General features: G+C 45.5%; 1 protein-coding gene across 1 annotated transcript in view; it reads left to right on the forward strand.

Annotated features, from left to right (window-relative positions):
• Positions 1-782: 782 nt before the first annotated feature.
• The window catches only part of PPIC (peptidylprolyl isomerase C), a 56,720-nt gene continuing 36,846 nt past the window's right edge, over positions 783-20,656 (forward strand). The window contains exon 1 of the mRNA XM_033929008.1: positions 783-1,093. Within this exon, the coding sequence (XP_033784899.1) occupies positions 974-1,093 (120 nt within the window). The 5' untranslated portion in view covers positions 783-973. The remainder of the gene's footprint in view (positions 1,094-20,656) is intronic.

Here is a 20,656-nt window from a genome sequence, read left to right on the forward strand (position 1 = left end):
TCTTCCCTGCTGCCTTAAACGCAGTGTATTTTTAATTGAACTAAAAGTCAAATTAAACAAAAGCTTTAGTCTTCTCCCTTCTATTTCCCCTTTTCATGGCCTTGCTATGAAGGACTCTTTATGATTACCTCCCTAATAATCAAGAGGACCAAGCCTCTTTCTTGCAAGTTTTATTTTATAGTTTGGGCACTAAAAAAACAAGATCGAGCTTTCACTAGGTCTGTAGAGTCCTCCCTCTTCCCTTCTTTGAAACACATTCTCTAATAGGGCTAGAAAGGTTCAAAGCATAAATGTAGTGAGCAGTGAGGAAGGTGACGCCACAGCAACAGCACCAACAGTGTTAAAAATCAAACTGTACATTTTCAAATGAATCGCTATAATTTTGGATCATAAGTCCAACTCCCCTGTCCTCACCACTTCCTGTACAGAACCTTTATTTTAGTACACTTAACACAAACCCTGAGTTTCTTGGATCTCAGCTTTTCTGTGACCCACTTGCTCTTCTGCTCGCCTCCAGTGTATGCTGTTCCGGTCTCGTTGTGAATTTTCATTGGTTCAGCTGGGGCACAACGGACCAATCGTAAATGATCACAGAGTCCCCCAAGGTCATTTGTGATTGGCCCGCTGTGCTGCAGCGGAACCAATGAAAAAAAATCAGGACGTTTGCCAGCAAACCCCAAATAAGTCCAATTCCAGAAAAATCTAGCCCCCAAACCCGCCCAAAAGCCCTTTATTTCCCGCCGTGGGGTTTAAAAACTAGCCCAATTTGACAGGAAATCTGTCAACACTGTCCCCCGGCTCCTACTTCCTTCCTGATCTTCATTCCTCGCGCCAGGCTCCCACCCATTCGCTCCTCGCGTCACGATTTTCCAGACCTGAAGGAGGGTAAACAGTTGAGGCGCATGCGCAAAGGGGTAGCTCCACGTGGCCAGAGCTTCCCGGTATCCCAGCCCTGAGTTCTGGGTTTAGCAAAATGAAGGGGGAGAGTAGTTCCGGGCTACTGCGGTTGCGGCTTGTGCTCTTTCTCCTCTTCCTCCTGCATCCCATTGGGGCGCAGGACTTAAAGAAGAGGGGACCCACCGTGACAGACAAGGTGACGTTTAAAGTCGATATTAAACAAATAATAAAAGTGAAGGGATGGATGCGATCACTTTAGGAAAGTAGCAGAGGGCTTAATATACAGCACTGCGTCCGCGTAGCAGCGCTATAGAAATGATAAGTATTAGGGTATGTATAAGGGAGGTTTAGAGGCGATGATCGAATTCCCTTTCCTTAATCTTCAGATGTCTAGCTGCAAACTTCGGTGCACGGAGCACTCTCAAAGGGTTTTAAGGGAGAGGACGGAGGACAAACTTTCTTGTAATAATCTAGAATAGATGCAAAGCAGGTAGTCGAATGGAGGCTGAGCTCGGGGCGATTTTGGACCTGGAGGAGAGGCGGTGGCTGGGGAAAGACATTTTACATGAAAGAGGCAGCCGAGATGCTCTTTCCGAGTTGCAGCAGGCAGTGTCTGTGTTGAGCTCCCTGCGGTTATGGAAAAGGAGACTCTTAGTCAGATGGCAGAAAGTTACCAGTGAGTTCTGGGAAGGGGTAAAACACGGACCTGACGGATCTCGCGGATCTAAATCCGCACGTCCTTAAAAATCTGAGGTCCGTGCCACTTGTAGTTAGTTTCTGGCTCTGACAGACCTCGGTGACAATTTAGCTCTGACGGATCCGTCTCAGCATAGGGAGGGAAAAGTATTAGGATCCGTCAGAGCTAAGGAGGTCTGTCAGAGCCCGAGACTACCGTTGTGGGGATGAGACAGTGGCAGGAATGAATCAGCCCAAACAGTTCTGCAGCTTTTAATTGAAATATCCTCAGACATTGTAGCAAGCACACCTATTTCTGGTGATCTGTCTTCCCATCCCTGAATAACTTACACTGCACTTATTCTGGCAAGCCTCTGGTTCCTCGGGCACGGGAAAGACATTTTAGCTCTGACGGATCCTAATACTTTTCCCTCCCTATGCTGAGACGGTTCCGTCAGAGCTAAATTGTCATTGAGGTCTGTCAGAGCCAGAAACTAATTACAAGTGGCTGGGACCTCAGATTTTTAAGGACGTGCGGGTTTAGATCCGTGAGGTCTGTCAGGTCCATTATTCCCCTAATTTGTCTAAATACAATGCTTTATAAGTTTAGATCATTCCATAATTTGAAACTTTAATATTTGTAGATAAAATCTGAGTTAAAACTGCTTCTCCTATTCCAAAATTTCAGTATCTTGGGCATGTATTTTGTTAAATATAAATGTGTGAATTTATTTGGGGGAAGGGGTGAACTAGGGCTCTCTTTCAAGTAAGTTGTTTGATGGGTGGTACCAGTCAGTGGCGTACCAAGGGAGGGGGTGGTCTGCCCCGGGTGCACGCCCCAAGGAGATGCACAGCCGGCCACCCTCCCTATTCTGCCGCTTCTGCTTTCCTTAACCAGCAGCAGCGGCAGTAAACTTTAAATCGGGGGTGTTTGCGGCCCAGCTTGTGCTCCCTCCGGCGGGTGTTTAGCTTCTGGCCTGCTCCCCTGCAGCAGTTTTTCTGCTCAAAGCTGCAGCTGTCAGCTCTTCGCGCGATCCGCCGCTGCGTTGGGAGCGTTCCCTCTGATGACGCAACATCAGAGAGAAGGCTTCCGACGCAGCCACAGATGGCACTAGGTGTCGACACCCATGGCTTTGAATGGAAAACTGGCTGCAGCAAGGAACCGGCCAGAAACGCTGTTGCTGCACAGGGCAGGGAGGAGAAATGTTGCTGCTGCACAGGGAAGGGAGAGGTGAGAGAAATGCTGCTGCTGCACAGGCAATGGGGGGGAGAGAAATGCTGTTGCACAGGGAAGGGGGAGAGAGAAATGCTGCAGCAGCACCCAATTGGGGAGAGAGAGGGAAGGAGGGAGAAGGAAGACAAGGGAGAGGAACCAGAGATGCCAAGTCCATGGGAAGGAGGGAAAGGAAAGGAGATACCAGACTATGGAGGGGAAGGGGGAGTTGCCAGGGAATGGGGGTGGGAAGGAGACACATGCAAGACCAGGGGAAAGGAAGGAGGGAAAGAGAAAGGAAGAAGAGGAGATGCCAGATAATGGAGGGGAATGGGGAGTTGGAAGGAGAGGAGAGAGATGCCAGGGCATGGGGGAGGGAAGAGAAACTAAGGAGACAAATGCCAGACCAGAGGGGGGGGAGGTGCCAGAGCATGGAGGGAGAGAGATGCCAGGGCATGGGGGGAGGGAAGTGAAGGAGATAGAGATGCCAGACCATGGTGTGGAGTGGGAAGGAAGGAAAGGAGAAGAGAGAGAGAGAGAGATGCCAAAGCATAGGGGAGGGGGTGGAGACAGAAAAATGTACCAAGGAGAGAAGGGGCACAGGATATTGAAGGGACATAGAAAGAGGGAAGATGCCATATGGAAGAGTGAACAGTAGATGGAAGGGGGTAGAGAGAGTGTGGGCAGTAGATGGGTAGAAAGAGAAAGCAGAAGCTGGGTGGAAGCTGGGTGGAAAGGGCAAAAGGGGGTGCAGATGTTACATGGAAGGGGGAGGACAAATGTATGGAAAGAAGAGAGCAAAGAGATGATTAAAGCAGAAATGACAAAAGGTAGAAAGATTTTTTTGTTGGTTTACTTAAAATCAAGTAGTATTGTAGTTTATAAATAGCAAATGGAAATAAGGCAATTTTTTTTTAACTAAACCCCTTTTCTCAGGTCAGGACAGGATACCATAACAGGATACCATAACAGGATACCGTAACAACAGTATACTGTACTATTCTGAAGAAAGATCTGGCCTCTGAAAGCTAATTTAAAAATGGATTAGTCCTATAAAATGGTATTTTATTATTTCTTATTATTTGTTTTATTTCTGTTGTTAATTTATAAAGTGGTGATTGTTATGTATCAGTTTTTTCAAATTTACATCTACTGACTTTATATTTTGTACAGTATTAGGGGACATATGTCACTGTTTCTGTGGTGTTGCAATGTATGCAGATTCTGGTGTTTTGGCGGTTCAGTTTAACTTTTGTCTACATATATCTATTTTTAGTTTGTGATTATTCCATATTGGGCGAGGGTGTATCTCTGTTCTGTGTGTATGAAAAGGACATAGTTTTCAGTTGGCATTGACTGCAGGATCAATTGACTGTACGGGATCTGGCTTGTTTAGTTTTATAATGTTTGAGTTGGTATTCAATGTTCACTGCAATGTTTAAGATGTTGCCTTTTCCTAGGTACACTCTTATTGTGTGATATGTGGATTGTTGCTAAAAATCATATTTTTCATATAGATGAGGGGGTGTCAAAAAATGATGGGCCCCGGAGGTCACATATGCTAGGTACGCCACTGGTACCAGTGAAGTTCAGTGTTTTGTCAACTGCCTAGAAATGTTTTTTTTTCCCAAATATATTTTATTGATTTTGGAAAAATACAAAAAACTCAAGGTAACAAAGTGTACAACAGGAATACATGGTCGCACAAACTCTTTTATACTTCACTATGGTACTCATCCACCCACCCCTCCCACCCCTACCCAAATATACAATGTACTCTGCAAACAAGAGTTATTTCCCATTCCAGGTTGTCCAGGACAAAGAAAAATCAAGCATTCAACAATTGACTACGAGCTCTGGGTGTCAGGGTGTGCCAAAATGGCTCCCAGTAAGTACTAAATACTAGTGCTGTCCGATTCACGATTTGAATCGGTTCACCGATTCACTTCGGGTGAATTAATTCGAATCGATTCGAAACAAAAAAAAAAATCGGTTCCCGATTCGGCTGACCCTCGCCCCCTAAAGCAGGAGCGGCAGCGCTGCTCTTGCTGGCCGGCCGCTTCCGCACCCACTTTAGAGGGCGAGGGGAGAGGGTCAGTGAGAAGTGCTGCTGTCGGGTTCCCCCATGGTGTCCGTTTCTCCACCCTGGCCTCCGTTTCCACTCCCTGGCGTTCGGCTTCCCCCCTCCCCCCCGGCCTCCCTGCACCGTTTACCTGTGAGGAACAGCCTGCAGATAAGATCATGATGCTAGCGATCTTTCCACTGCTTTGGAGCTGTTTCCTCAGCCATGGTCCCGCCCCTACTCTGACATCAGAGGCAGGATCGCGGAGGAAACAGCTCCGAAGCAGTGGAAAGATCGCTAGCATCACAATCTTATCCTGCAGGCTGTTCCTCACAGGTAAACGGTACGGGGAGGCCAGGGGGGAAGCCGAACGCCAGGGGAGGCCAGGGGGAACATGCAGGCCTTCCGGAGGGGTGTGAGCAGTCCTTCGGGGTGGGGGGGGGACAGGCAGGCAGGCCTTCAGGGAGAACAGGCAGGCAGGCAGGCCTTTAAGGAGGGACAGGGGCAGAGGAAGGGACAGGGACGAACGTATCGTGAAGACGAATGAGTGGCTACAACGATGGTGCCGGGAGATGAACTTCGGATTCCTGAATCACGGAGAGACACTACAGGGACTACAGGGACCAGACGGACTCCACTTGACCAACAGAGGTAAGAACGTCTTCGGACACCGACTAGCCCACCTACTTCGAAAGGCTTTAAACTAGGTAAGTCGGGGGTGGGTACCCACTTTTACACCAGAGCAGTAAGTAACAATCCTGATGTGGTGAACCAAAACTCCGCTTCTAAGTCTAAGGTAAGTACCCTTACTGCAAAAGAATTGCTAGGAGACACTTTAACTCAAATGGGTGGTTCTCTGCATGAGCTTAGTAAACAAAAAGAGTGGAGAGCTATGTATGTTAACGCACACAGCCTAGGGAATAAATTTCTAGAACTGGAAACAGAAATAGTTAATGCAGACCTAGACGTAGTAGCAATTTCAGAAACATGGTTCACAGACTCTCATGGGTGGGATATAACTATACCAGGATACAACCTGCTTCGCCAAGACAGAGAGGGTAAGTTAGGAGGAGGGGTAGCACTTTATATCAAAGAAAACATCAAGACAACCAGAATCACAGATATCAAGTATACTGGGGAATCCATCTGGGTAAACCTGGCCAGAGGCGGAGAAAAATGCCTGTATCTGGGTGTCGTGTACAGACCTCCAAGACAATCGGAGCACAAGGACATTGAATTAATTGAAGACATTGAGAATATCACCTTACGGGGAGACGTTGTTCTGTTGGGAGACTTTAACATGCCTGATGTAGATTGGAACACACTCTCAGCGACTACTTATGATAGCAGGAGGATATTAACGTCCATGAAGGGAGTACGACTCAAACAATTGGTATTAGAGCCCACTAGGTCCCAGGCCATCCTGGACCTGGTACTTACGAACGGGGAAAGCGTCTCAGAGATCTCGGTGGGAGAACCGCTAGCCACCAGTGACCATAACATGGTATGGTTCAACCTTAGGAAAGGCTTCCCTAGATCACAAACAAAAACAAGGGTACTCAATTTCCGGGGCACTGACTTCACACGCATGGGAGACTTCGTCCATCAGACGCTTCAGGTTCAAGAAGTAACGGAGAATGTAGAGGTTATGTGGTCAACCTTGAAATCGACCCTTCATGAGGCAACTATCCGCTACATAAAATCAGTAACTAAACAACAAAGAAAAAAGAAACCCCAATGGTTCACTGATGAGGTCTCGTACCTCGTCAAGGATAAGAAAAGAGCGTTTCTCTTGTACAAACGCACGGGGGAAAAAGAAGCAAACATTGAATACAGGACAAAGTCTGCAGCGGTCAAAACAGCAGTCAGGGAGGCCAAACTTCGAATGGAAGAAACTCTAGCGAAGAACATTAAAAAAGGGGACAAATCCTTCTTCAGGTACATTAGCGACAGGAAAAAGAATGCAGACGGGATAGTACGCCTTAGAACGCCAGACGGGAATTATGTGGAAACAGATTCTGAAAAAGCCAAACTACTGAACGATTACTTCTGTTCAGTCTTTACCTGCGAGGCGCCAGGGCACGGGCCACGGCTGGAAGCAAAGGAAAGCAAGGAAGACCCATTTCTGAATTTTGAGTTCACACCAGCTGATGTTTACAGAGAACTTTCAAGACTCAAGGTGAACAAAGCCATGGGACCGGACAATTTACACCCAAGAGTGCTCAGAGAGCTGTGCGATGTTCTGGCGGAACCGTTAGCCATGCTCTTCAATCTCTCCCTAAGTACGGGGAGAGTCCCCCTGGACTGGAAAACAGCTAACGTCGTTCCTCTGCACAAAAAGGGTTGCAGAGCAGAGGCTGCGAATTACAGACCGGTGAGTCTCACATCAATAGTGTGCAAACTCATGGAAACTCTACTTAAAGGTAAATTAGACACGATAATGGATGAAGGGAATCTAAGGGATCCCTGTCAACATGGATTCACCAGAGGCAGGTCATGCCAATCCAATCTTATAAGCTTCTTCGATTGGGTGATAGGAAAGCTAGACTTGGGAGAGTCTCTGGACATAGTGTACTTGGATTTCAGTAAAGCTTTCGACAGTGTCCCACACCGTAGACTACTAAACAAGATGAAATCAATGGGTTTGGGTGAGAAACTAACTGCATGGGTCAGTGATTGGCTGAGTGGAAGACTTCAGAGGGTGGTGGTCAACGGCACCCTCTCTGAGACATCGGAGGTGACTAGTGGAGTGCCGCAGGGCTCAGTCCTGGGACCATCCCTTTTCAACATATTCATAGGGGACTTGACCCGGGGGCTTCAGGGTAAAGTAGCACTGTTCGCCGATGATGCCAAACTGTGTAACATAGTAAGTGAAAGCAACCTACAGGATAGTATGACACAAGATCTGATCACGTTAGAAAACTGGTCCTCGACATGGCAGCTAGGCTTCAACGCTAAAAAATGTAAGGTCATGCATCTCGGCAGAGGAAATCCATGCAGAACATACTCCTTGAATGGAGAAACGCTAGCTAGGACCTCAGAGGAACGGGACTTGGGGGTAATCATCAGTGCAGACATGAAGGCTGCCAAACAAGTAGAGAAGGCCTCATCAAAGGCAAGGCAAATGATGGGATGTATCAATAGAAGCTTCGTCAGCCGTAAACCTGAAGTCATAATGCCACTCTATAGAACCATGGTGAGACCCCATCTGGAATACTGTGTGCAATTCTGGAGGCCACATTACCGGAAAGATGTGCTTCGAGCTGAGTCGGTCCAGAGGATGGCCACTAGGATGGTTTTGGGGCTCAAGGGTCTCTCATACGAAGAAAGACTGGGCAAACTGCAGCTCTATACCCTAGAGGAGCGCAGGGAAAGGGGTGACATGATTGAGACATTTAAGTACGTCACGGGTCGTGTCGAGGTGGAAAACGATATATTCTTTCCCAAAGGACCCTCGGTCACAAGGGGGCACCCGCTCAAACTCAGAGGAGGGAAATTTAGTGGCGACACCAGGAAGTATTTCTTCACAGAAAGGGTGGTAGATCACTGGAACAGACTTCCGGTGCAGGTGATCAAGGCCACCAGCGTGCTCGACTTTAAGAATAAATGGGACATCCACGTGGGATCCCTACGAGGGTCGAGTTAAGGAACCAGGTCATTAGCATTCAGACTTAATGGGGTGGGTCAATAGAGTGGGCAGACTTGATGGGCTATGGCCCTTTTCTGCCGTCATCTTTCTATGTTTCTATGTTTCTATGACAGGCCTTGAAAGTGGGGAGACAGACCTTCAGGGGGAGGTGCAGGTTTCAGGGGGGGCAGACCTTCAGGGGGGGGGCAGGCAGGCAGGCCTTCGGGGGGGATGCAGGCCTTCAAGGGGCAACAGGGCTTCAAGGGGGGATAGGCCTTCAGGGGGACAGACCTTCAAAGGGGGGCAGGCAGGCAGGCCTTCGGAGGGGATGCAGGCCTTCAGGGGGAGGTGCAGGTCTTCAGGGGGACAGACCTTTAATGGGGGGGATGCAGGCCTTCAAGGGGGGGAACAGGCCTTCAAGGGGGGAGGACAGGCTTTCAAGGGGGGGGACAGGCAGGCCTTTAAGGGGGGGAAAGCCTTCAAGGAGGAAGCAAGCCTTCAGGGATGTTGGCTCATGCTTTCAGTGGGGACAGGCAGGCATTTAGGGGTGGGGTGCAGGCCTTCAGGGGGAGGTGCAGGCCTTTGGGGGGACAGACCTTCAGGGGAGGGGGCCCTGGTGTAGAAGTACACGAAGGGAGGGAGGAAAAGAGGGGTTCAAAGTGATGTGCATATGCCGGACTTTGGGTGGGGAAGAAATAATGGGTCTGAAAATAGAGGAGAGGGAGAGAGATAATGGACAATGGGATTTAGGGAGGGAAGGAACAGAAAGGGAGAGAAGTTGGACACAAGGGATGGTGTGGAGGGGGGATAGAGATACTGGATAGGAGGGTAGTTGGGAAGAGAAAGGAAGAGATGGTGGACCCTGGGGTGGTGGGGAAGGAGGGAGAGATGTTGGATTAAAGAAAGGGTAGTTGAGAAAAGGTGGATCTGTGGATGGAGACGAAAAAAAGGAAAGATACCAGACCTCCGGGGCAGGGAAGGAAAACGGAAGGGGAGGACAAAGATGGCAGATGGATGGTTATCATGGAGAAAGAAGAAAGAAGGAGACCCTGGCAAGCAAGACAACCAGAGCCTGGGACCAACAAGATTTGAATATTGACCAGACAACAAAAGGTAGAAAAAATAATTTTATTTTCTGTTTTGTGATTACAGTATGTCAGATTTGAAAAGTGTATCCTGCCAGAGCTGGTGTTAGTCCGCAAACGTGAGCTAGGATTTAACAGAGAGAGGAAAAGTCCTTTTTGTTTCTTTATTTTGTTTATACCACAGCGCCAGTGTGGTTAGGAGAAGCCAAAGGGGGTGAAAAAGCTATAAAATAAACCCACCAGGATGTTTGAAAAAAACACCCAATTGGGCAGGAAAATCGAATCAAATTGAAAAACCAATTCAATAGGCTGAATTGAATCAAATCGAAATTTTTTTTTCCTGAATCGGGCAGCACTACTAAATTCTTGCCCCTGTATAGTGTCCAATGAGGAGGTTTATAATTGTTCCATAGAGGCTTGTTGTAACATCAGAATACGCCAATGAGCGAGTGTTGGGGAATCCGAGGAAATCCAGCAATGAAGTATCACCTTCTTCCCCAGCAGAATTGCTCGATCCAGAAAACTCCGGAACCCCCTCGGAGATGAACGAGGAAGAAATTCCAAGATAAACAGCAGTATCGGGGAAAACACAAAGTTATAATTCCACATAGCCATAATGTGTTGATGAATGCGCTGCCAAAAAGTCTGTACCTGCACTCAAGACCAAAACTGATGTCCAAGAGTGGCAGGGGAATGATGACATTTGAGACATTGATCAGGGTCACACAGGCCTGCCCTATGCATGTACAAAGGAGACCTGTAAAGCCGTAATAAAAATTTATAATTCATTTCAATCAACACCACACGAGATGTCATCTGGGCTGCTCTATGAATCCCTCTTTTAATCATGTGACCGATCACCACACAAGGAAGATCCAGTGACCATTTGGCCGCATAAATATCATAAGATATCTCTCCCAAACATTCCTGTAGGTGCCAATGATGAAATCGCAGGGGAACTGACGCCTGTGCAGACAAACATAGGGTCTCCATCCTCCTGTCTGTGATACAGTTCTGAGGCAAGGAACGAACATAAAAGGAGAGTTGTACATAGGAAAGCCAATCGTTTGCTGTCCAACCATGCTCCCCCCCTAAATTCGTCCCACGATTTCAGGGACCCATTGGAGTGTACCAATTGAAAAATATACCAGTTAGTATTGGCCTGCCATACCTTGGAGGATAACGGAGGCATGCCCGGAGCAAAGTCTCCATTTTGCCTAGAAATGTTTTAATAAGCAGGTATAAATACAAATAAAATTCACTAAGGTGCTTCCGTGGCAAGCAGTGATATTTAGGGATATGCATTTGCTTGTAATTACATTTTCTGTGATGTTGTCTTCCTAAATGACAGGGAAAAAGCCCTCAAAATTCAGTTTTATTTCCTTGGGCCAAAAGTGTGCACTCTTCTGATAAAGTGCACACTTTTCAAAGAGAGTGTGCTCTTTGCTAACAGTACACTGTGCTTCCATAACAAACAAACCCACAAAAACTCATGCAACTGAAAATTGACTAGCTGCATATCCATAGCTCCAACTATACCTCCCTCCAAGACAGCTAGTACAGTGGTAATAAGGTACTTTAGAAGCTTTCTTTCTTATCAGTTTATCAGTAGGTCTGCCAGTTCTGAGGCCCTCTTGTTTCCATAACTGAAAAATGGGATCCAGAACATCCCCAGTTTCTTACTGCTGTTCATATTTAGGGGGGTATTAATCAGTGTGTGCTATTGCTAAGACAGGTTATTTTCTTTATTTTATGTTATTTCTTTAATTTGTTTTCTATCCCGCTGTCCCCAAAGAGCTCAGAACTAGGGATCTAATACTAGAGAATGACACGGGGAAACATCTGTCCCCGTCACCAGACCACCATCCCCTTCACCGCCCCATCCCCGCCGTCCCCTTCACCGCCCCGTCCCTGTCTCTGCCGTCCCTTTCACCATCCCATCCCCGTCCCCGCAGCATCCACCCTTCTCTCTCGCCACCTCACTGCCCTTCGGCACCCCTCGCGCGGTCCGTGCATCTCCCTCCCTCCCCCTTACCTTCTCAGCATGTTTTAAGGTTTCAGAGTACTTGTTAAAAGCCACCGGAGTATTTGTGCAGTCGTGTGCGTTTGGGCGGAAGCTTCTCTGACGCAACCGGAAGTTGTGTCAGAGGAGAAGCTTCTACCCACACACTCATGCAATGCACGTACGCTCTGGCGACTTTCAACAAGTACTCTGAAACCTTAAAATGTGCCGCAAAGGTAAGGGGGAGGGAGGGAGATAGATTGATTCGTAAGAAGGAGGGAGATGACCGTGCACGTTCCCTCCCTTAACTGCGGGGACAAGGCCATTCACCGCTCCACGGGGCGGTGGATGGCCTTGTCCCCGTACCTGCGGTGAGCACCTCCACCATTTTGGAGGCTAGCCACGGGTAACATCCACCGTGTAATTCTCTATCTAATCAGAACGTGAACTCGCAGGCCTTGAGCATGCGCAGATGCTCAAGGCCCAGTAGAAGAGGAGGCCGATCTTCGGGCACCGGCACCAAGCACAGGACATGCCGGTGCCGGTGCCCAGATAACGGTAAGAAGCGGTGGGGGGGTGCCCAATCACGGTGTGGGGTGCCCAATCACTTCGGGGGGGGGGGGTGCCTGATCGTGTTAGGGGGTGCCGGATCACAGCGGGGGATGCCCAATCGCGGGGGGGGTGCTGGATCGCAGGGGGGGCCTTCGGGGGGAGCAATGCCGGTTCTCGTGGGGGGGGGGGAACCTATCAAAGCGAGTTTCCATTATTTCCTATGGGGAAACTCGCTTTGATAAACGAGCATTTTGGATTACGAGCATGCCCCCTGGAATGGATTATGCTCATAATCCAAGGTACCACTGTACATTTCTTTGTAATCCATCAGTCGTGAGCAGAGGAAGTAGGTGAAGAGGTATGTTTTTATTGCTTTCTAAAGTTGAGGAGTCCTTCAAGGGATCTGATCTGTGGGGTCAGTTGATTCCAGTGGCTTGGTCTGAAGTTGGAGTAGGATCGTCTTTTGGCGGTTTGCAGTTGTAGGGCATGACAAGGGGGCGTTTTGAGGCATATTTCATCCTGGGAGCGGAGGGACCTGTTTGGCACGTATGGAGAAAGCTTGGTTGTATATAGTACAAGTGTATTTTAATGACTTAAAGTGGGAACAGCCATTTTATTTTTAAAAAGTGCAGCTTCACTCAGGGTGTTAACACTTATAAAACCAGTACTTGTATGCATGTACTGTATCAGTTTTACATCTTACATGTGCAAGCACTGGAATTTGCAAAAAAAAACTCCAGGTGCATTTGAGCAGTTAGCTTAAACTTATGTGTGATCCCCTTGCAAAATGAGAACACAACAGCACACCGTCTTGAAATCTGTATTTGCTGCAAATGCACATGTATAATAAGCAGCGACTTTTCTAAACTTGCCACTAACCTATGCACAGGGATATTTTTGTTAAGATTAATAATTGGAATGAAAGTTTTTGGTCATTAGTTCTTTGAGAACTAGAACTAAAAATATAAATTTTTTCATAACAAAAATTGGATAAGAAGAAAGCATTTATTGACTCAAATAGAATAAGAACTATAATAATTATTAATTTCTGTTAATGAAATTTTTTTAACGTAGAACAAAAATTATAACTGATGTAGACATTGTGCTTTTCATCCTAGCCCTACTCCTTCCTGTGTTGGCACACTTCTCGATAGCTATCAGGGATCCTAAGCCCTGCCAACTGAAGATGATGCTGGAAACGTCTTTTTGCAGTCTGCTGCAGTTCTCTGACTGCCGATGCCGGCAACTACACGTTCTGTTTTCAGCACATTTCACAGAAAACCTAAGGTCCCTGACCTCTTGCTTTCTTTTTTGTGCATGCACTGTAAACTGAATATGTGCAGTTGCCCCAGTGTTGGCGATCTCAGGGACATACTGCAGAGAGTGAAAAACAGCATTTTCAGTGTCATCCTCTGCCGTCTCATCCTGTACCTCAGCCCTGAGTGCATGGGTTCCTGCCCGCTCTGGCACACCTGTGGCTAAGCCACTGCAAGCAGCCAAGCTGAAGAGCTTGAGATGAAGATCCTTGGCCTACTAAAGGACTAGCTACGCCATCCACTACAATCTATGTAGCTGAAAAGCAGTGGGGGTTTTCTGTGCCATTTGGGTGTGGTATTGCTGCACAATTTGATCCTCCCGCCCTTGCCAATCGCACTGACCTGAAGCACCCAGATCACAACAGGTAAATTCTTTTGCTGCACAATTTGATCCTCCCACCCTGGCCAATCGCACTGACCTGAAGCACCCAGATCACAACAGGCAAATTCTTTTGCTGCCCAATTTGATCCTCCCGCCCTTGCCAATCGCACTGACCTGAAGCACCCAGATCACAACAGGCAAATTCTTTCCAAGTATTCAGTAAAACCAGCCAAGAAGGCTTATTGGTCAATAATTATTTAAGAAATCTACCAAATATATTTTAAAACTCCTAATCAGCTATAACTGTAACTACATTTTCAGTTTGTGAACTGAATACAAACTAAAATGTTTGGGAGAGGCCTGAATAAAATAAGAATTAAAATTCCATGTTTTGCACATGAATAAAAACTAGAACTAAAATTATTTTACTGTTCTAAAATATTTTCCTGCTCATTTACGTATGTAAATGGGCTTTTATGTATTCTTTTATTTCAAAAATGAAGGTCTACAAATCCAAAAAATGAGTTCAGTGTGGTTTACAAAACATACTCATAAAATACAGATAGAAAGGAACAAACAAAACTCTGGGTTCCTTTTACAAAGGGGTGCTAGTGGTTTTAGCACGCGCTAAAATGCCACGCGCGTTAGCCGCTACCGCCTCCTTTTAAGCTAACGCGCGCTAATCTTGTGCGTGTGCTAAAAACGTTAGCCCACCTTAGTAAAAGGAGCCCTCTGTCCCAAAATCCTCAAGACTCCATATGTGCCATCCAAAACAGATATGTTTTAAGTTTCTGTCAAAACCTAAATTAGTCCTCTTCAATTTTATTTATTTGGATTTAGCTCACACCCTTTTCATTAGTAGCTCAAGGGCAGGGGTCTCAAAGTCCCTCTTTGAGGGCCGCAATCCAGTCGGGTTTTCAGGATTTCCCCAATGAATATGCATTGAAAGCAGTGCATGCACATAGAACTCATGCATATTCATTGGGGAAATCCTGAAGACCCGATGCGGCCCTCAAGGAGGGACTTTGAGATCCCTGCTCAAGAGGAATTAGAAATCTCACTGTCCCTGGAGAGCTTACAGTCTTAAGGCAGTGGTTCGCAACCCTGTCCTGGAGGACCACCAGCCAGTCAGGTATTCAGGATAGCCCTAATGAATTTGCATGGAGCAAATTTGCATGCCTCTCACCTCCATTATATGCAAAGTTCTCTCATGCATATTCATTAGGGTTATCCCAAAAACCCGACTGGCTGGTAGTCCTCCAAGACAGGGTTGGGAGCCACTGGCCTAAGGGGCCCTTTAATGTTTTAAGGCATGCCAACAGAATTATTTATTTATTTAACAGACTTCTATTGGAGGGTCAGCAGGGGTTCTGCATTATCATTAACAGTTCTAAGCAGAGTATGTGCTAAAATCCAGAGAAGCCCATTTTATACCTTTGGGTTTCTGTAGCTTTTAGTGTACGACAGCTTCAGTAAAAGACCCCTAAATTTGTACCTGAAGCCATATGTGTTGGAACGAGGGAGCCACAGGTGCCATCACTCCCCCCCCCCTAAATTTTCCTTCCTTCCCCCGTAAGGTGTTTATTTTCTTACTTCACTCTTCTGGAATAGCGAAGGTGCAGTCAGTACTGGGGGTGGGGGTCTTAAGGAGGAGGGAGTTGCTAGAGGTCACAGTGGGATGGGGGAAGAGGTAAGGAAGGAGACATTCTGGACACCATGGGTGGGGAGACAGTGGGAAGAAAGGGATGAGGAGATGCTGGGTTTGGCGTGAAGCTTGGGCACCCTCAAACAAAAAAGCATTCTGCTTCTCCTGCCTGAAGTAGTGGAGGATTAACCCCCCTCTTTTACAAAACCATAGTTTGGTTGAGAGGGAAGGATGGAGGGTCATCGGCAGTTTGGCTGCACGGCGGGTGCAGTGGCGGGTGCCCAAGGGTTCTGCTGCAGGAGGGATGGGAGGGAGGGAAGGATGGAAGCTGGGCAAAGGGTTCTGCTGCACAGGGGGATGGGAGGGAGGGAAGGATGGAAGCTGGGCAAGGGTTCTGCTGCACAGGGGGATGGGCAGGAGGGAAAGATGGAAGCTGGGCAAAAGGTTCTGCTGCACTGGGGGATGGAGGAATAGAAAGATGCTGCAGAGGGAAGGCACAAGGGGATGGGTGAGAGGGGAGGAAAGATGTTTCACATGTGGGGGAAAGCAAAGAGGAAGAATTGGGGTGAAGGAAAGGAAGGGAGAGATGATCATGTACATGAAAAAAAAAAAATAAGCTCTACCCGAAAATAAGACCTAGTGCCTTTTTTGGGCCCCAAATGAATATAAGACACTGTCTTATTTTCAAGAAACACGGTAGCACAGTTCCTGAAAAGGTAATAAAACCTGCAGAGTGAAGTGATTTTCACACTTCAAAAGAAGTGAATCATGGTTTGTGATGGGTGTTCTAGTTAGTGTTGGGAAGGGCTGTAACTTGTGTTTTCCCTGGCCTGTTCCTTTGTTACACCACCGAATTCTCAAGACATTACTTTGGTGGTGTGAGGGAACGGGTTATTTTGCTAAGAAGGGTGCATCCATTCCATTGGCAAGCAATGATCTGGAAATTTTGCTTTACTGGATCAGCTATTTGGTAAGTGCAGGTTTGGCTGTGCTGAATGTGAGCTTGCACAGGTGAGAGCTCAGCAACGAGGACTAATTGCGTAAATGTGCACAGAAGAGAGGTAACTTTATTACTCCAGGAAGTTTTGTGCATATAAAGTAGGCAGAGAATGTTTGAACCTATTTTTGTGTAACCCAAGCATAGGCATATTCATGGGAGGGGTTTGGTAGAGCAAAAACAGAGTTGTGAAGCACATGAATATTTTTATAAAACTTGCAAATGATGTGCTTATATTTACACCAACTCCTGAGCAGGTGTAAATATAGGAGGGCAAATCAAATATTGTTAAATTACGTGATAACTGAAACAGAGCTAGCGAAATGCAATATATTCACCATTGGATATTGACTCAGTATAGACATAGCACCGTGAATCAACAAAAGGTTTATGAGTGGGTAAAAAAGTTTAAAGTGAGAAGAACAAGTGTAACCGACAAAGATTGTTCTGGTTACCCATCAACATTGTGCACACAAGAGCACATTGACAGGGCGGCTGCCTTGATTAGAAAAGACAGATGAATAATGGTATCTCAATTTGCTGCAGATTTGGATATTGGCTAAGGATTTGCATTTGCCATAAAGCATGATGACGTGGGATAGAGCAGGGGTAGGCAATTCCGGTCCTCGAGAGCCAGGCCAGGTTTTCAGGATATCCACAAAGAGGCAGTGCATGCAAATTCATCTCATACATATTCATTATGGATATCCTGAAAACCTGACCTGGCTCCGGCTCTCGAGGACCGGAATTGCCTACCCCTGCGATAGAGGAAAGTCTGCACACAATGGGTTCCCAATCTGCTTACTGATCTGCAGAAGCAACAGCGTGCGGAGGTTGTGACCCAGTTCCTGAGATGGTATGAAGAAGATCTGAGAATTCTGGAGAGAATTGTTACTGGCGATGAAACATGGGTGCATCACTGTGACCCGGAGAAAAAACGACATAGCATGATGAAGTAAAGGAAGTGGTGCTCACCTGGCTTTGGAAGCAGCCCAAAAACTTCTCTGCAGGAATGCAGAAGCTAGTTGAATGATACAACAAATGTGTCATCTTGCATGGGGACTATGTGGAAAAGTGATATGTTCAGTTGCTCCCGGATACTACCATTAAAGCTGTTAACCTCGTATAGTATGTTGTACTCATGATTATTGAAGCTTTTGTGAGACTTTTATAAGACAGATGGGCATCTGTGGGTCTTCATAAAATATGAGGGTAGTTTGAAAAGTTTGGTAAATTTCCATGAGATGACGCCACAGTCCATTAAGTCGCTGATGCTGTCAATGAGTATTTTGCAGAGTTTGACAAATCTATTTTTCCTACGATATGAAAAAAACTGGAAACGCGCTGGACTAAGTGTATAGCCCTTGATGGAGACTGTTTAACTTGCTTTTTTTTTCCATTCCTTTCAAACCACTCTCATAGTCCCCAGTAAACACCTACTTAGAGCGTTGGCCAGCTACACCTTTTCGGATCCAGGCTTACTCATACTGTAAGGAGTGGGTAGTACGTGGCAAGTGCCAGCCAGAACCCAGGTGGGGAGCACTGTTCATATTAACTCATGGACCCAAACATAGAATCTAGTTTAAAGTGAAATTGTGTACATGATGGATGTGTTGAAAGCGATACTGACAACCTTGTCTGTAGAACATCTTTTAAAAATCAGCATGAAGCTGATTTGTATTTAAATAATGAGTTTAGTGCTTGTGAAATGTGCCAGATTGATAGCCGTGGAACTTAAGGCCTCATCGTATCCCCAGTGGGGATGCAGTCCGGTCAGCAGCAAACAAGCTTCTCTGACAGCTGGCTTGACCTTGCACTAGAAGGTCATTACTAAAGGTGAGAAGGTAGGTCATTCTCTCTGCCAGTTCATGTTATGGCTTCTGTATGGAGACTGCCAATTAGTAGAGATGTGGACTTATCCCATGGGAAGTAGACTGAGATCTTTGGGGAGGGGCGTGTTTATTTGTATTTATTTCTTATGTTGTTCAGGATGATCAGTATCTAATGCCGAAGAGATGTTAACTGAGTGACTTGGGCTTCACAGCTACAGTTTCGAGTTCTCAGAAAAATAAGTCTCCAAATTGTGGGCAATTACCTTTTTTGAAAGATGAAGATTAAAACACTTGTGATTGGGGTGATTGCTGCCATAGTTTTTAAGTTTTCTAAATGGGCATGGCATGTGTATATTACATCCTATTATTAAATATACTATGGTTTTAATTTGTGACTACGGTTTTGAGTCCTTGTATACTTGTATGCACCATGGATGCGACTGATTATATCAGACGTTATGTTAGTGCAATTTTTAATAAATACAGCTTGTTTCTTCACTTGATTATTTCTTCTTTTTATATTTCAGGGTTGTCATTTGTGTGTGTGTGTGTGGATTGTTGTATTTTTATTTCTTATGGTTTTTTCTAAATTAGCACCATCTTCCTTAAAAATTGCTTATATACTTGGGTAAAACAAAAAATAAAAGGAAAATACATGTTTGTAGCTAAGCCAGCATGGAGCTCCATGTTCAGGCTGCCATGCTGGATGTTGACCTCACTTCCTCTCCCATTTTGAATGAATTGAATGGGTGAGAGACGGGTGAGCGGAAGACCTGAGAGAAGTACGTTACAGTAATCTAAGCGAGAGGAGATTAGAGCATAGATAAGGGTTTTGGTAGTGTGCTTAGAGAGGAAAGCTCGGATTTTGGTAATATTATAGAGGAAGAAGCAACAGGTTTTAGCAGTTTGTTAGATCTGAGTGGAAAAGGAGAGCGAGGAGTCAAAGGTCACTCCAAGGTTGCGAGCTGACGAGACGGGGAGAAATAGAGAATGGCGGGAGGAGGGAGGTGAGCCTAGTGGCAGTTTGTGGACCAATTGATTTATTGAGGCACTTCTGAGGACGAGTCCTTGTAAGATGCATGAAATGCAATTTAAGAGTTAGATAAATATACATAAAGGAATATATTGGTTACAGAGCTGAGGAGAGGATACAAAGTGCAGAGCATGTTGTAGAAAGGGAGTACTAATATCAGCATAGTTAAGCAAATTGACAGCTAAGGTGGATGAAAGAAGCCAGAATTGCCACTTGCTTTCATAATGTTATATCAGGCAGTTATTAATATTATATTTTAAGTTGGGGCTGGATTAATCTAAAGAGGTGGGTGATCTTGTCTCATACATTGAAGCGAATAAGAATACAAAAACAATTTGTGCAATGCAAATTAAACAGAAAACGAGAGTTTTTTGTACTTATTGTTTTTCAAGCTCTAGCAGCAGGATTTATTTGAGGTAGCATCAGAAATTTAGGGCTCCTTTTACTAAGCTGCAATAGCGTTTTTAGCGCGCGCTAAACCCGCACTACGCGGCTAGAACTAACGCTAGCTCAATGCTGGCGTAACGCGCGCGCTAAAATCACTATCGCAGCTTAGTAAAAGGAGCCCTTAATGTGTCTCCCATTTGTAAAAACACTGCTAGGAACATCAGAGCTGTTTGTTTTCCTTCATAGTTTGAAACACGCAATATTTAATGATTCTTTCTTTTTATTTCACTTATAGGTGTTTTTTGATATAAAGATTGGAGACAGAGATGTTGGCAGAATTGTAATTGGTTTGTTTGGGAAAGTTGTACCAAAGACTGTCAAGAATTTCATTGCACTGGCGACTGGAGAAGTAAGCTTGTATTTGTGGGGGTTTTTTCTTTCATCAATATTTTGAAATGGATCATAAAATCTGTAACTATTTACTGAAACTTGTAGAGACATCATTACATTAAAGCAAAAGTGTCATATGTGCAATTTTTGCATGATATGAGATAGACATATATTAAAATACTCTGCTGTAAGATCTTGAATATCAAACCGTTTTGATATTTTACTTTATTACTGTTAAAAAAATTGATATATTTTTTGATGATTTTTTAATAAGCATATTAAATTTCACTTCTCATTTTCTTCATTTCCTATTACGCACACAACCAATAGTTTTATTTTTAGGTGATTATATTTATTTATTTTGATTTCTATCCTGTTCTCCCAGTAGCTCAGAACGGGTTACAAGCCAACATTCACAATGGAAAACATTTTGGACAGCACAAGACTATACAACAACTTAAGTACATTTTGGACAGTTCAAAGACTATACAGCAACTTAAGTACAGGAGAGTGCAGAAAGGAGGGGGAATATAAGGGGGTCAAGGGGTAGTATGCAGTTAGAATTTCAGTTGAAGAGGAGGGTCTTTACTGTTTTCCGGAAGGTCATCAGAGAGTTCTGT

This window comes from Geotrypetes seraphini, chromosome 1 (assembly GCF_902459505.1).
Source record: "Geotrypetes seraphini chromosome 1, aGeoSer1.1, whole genome shotgun sequence".
In the NCBI taxonomy this organism is placed as follows: domain Eukaryota; kingdom Metazoa; phylum Chordata; class Amphibia; order Gymnophiona; family Dermophiidae; genus Geotrypetes; species Geotrypetes seraphini.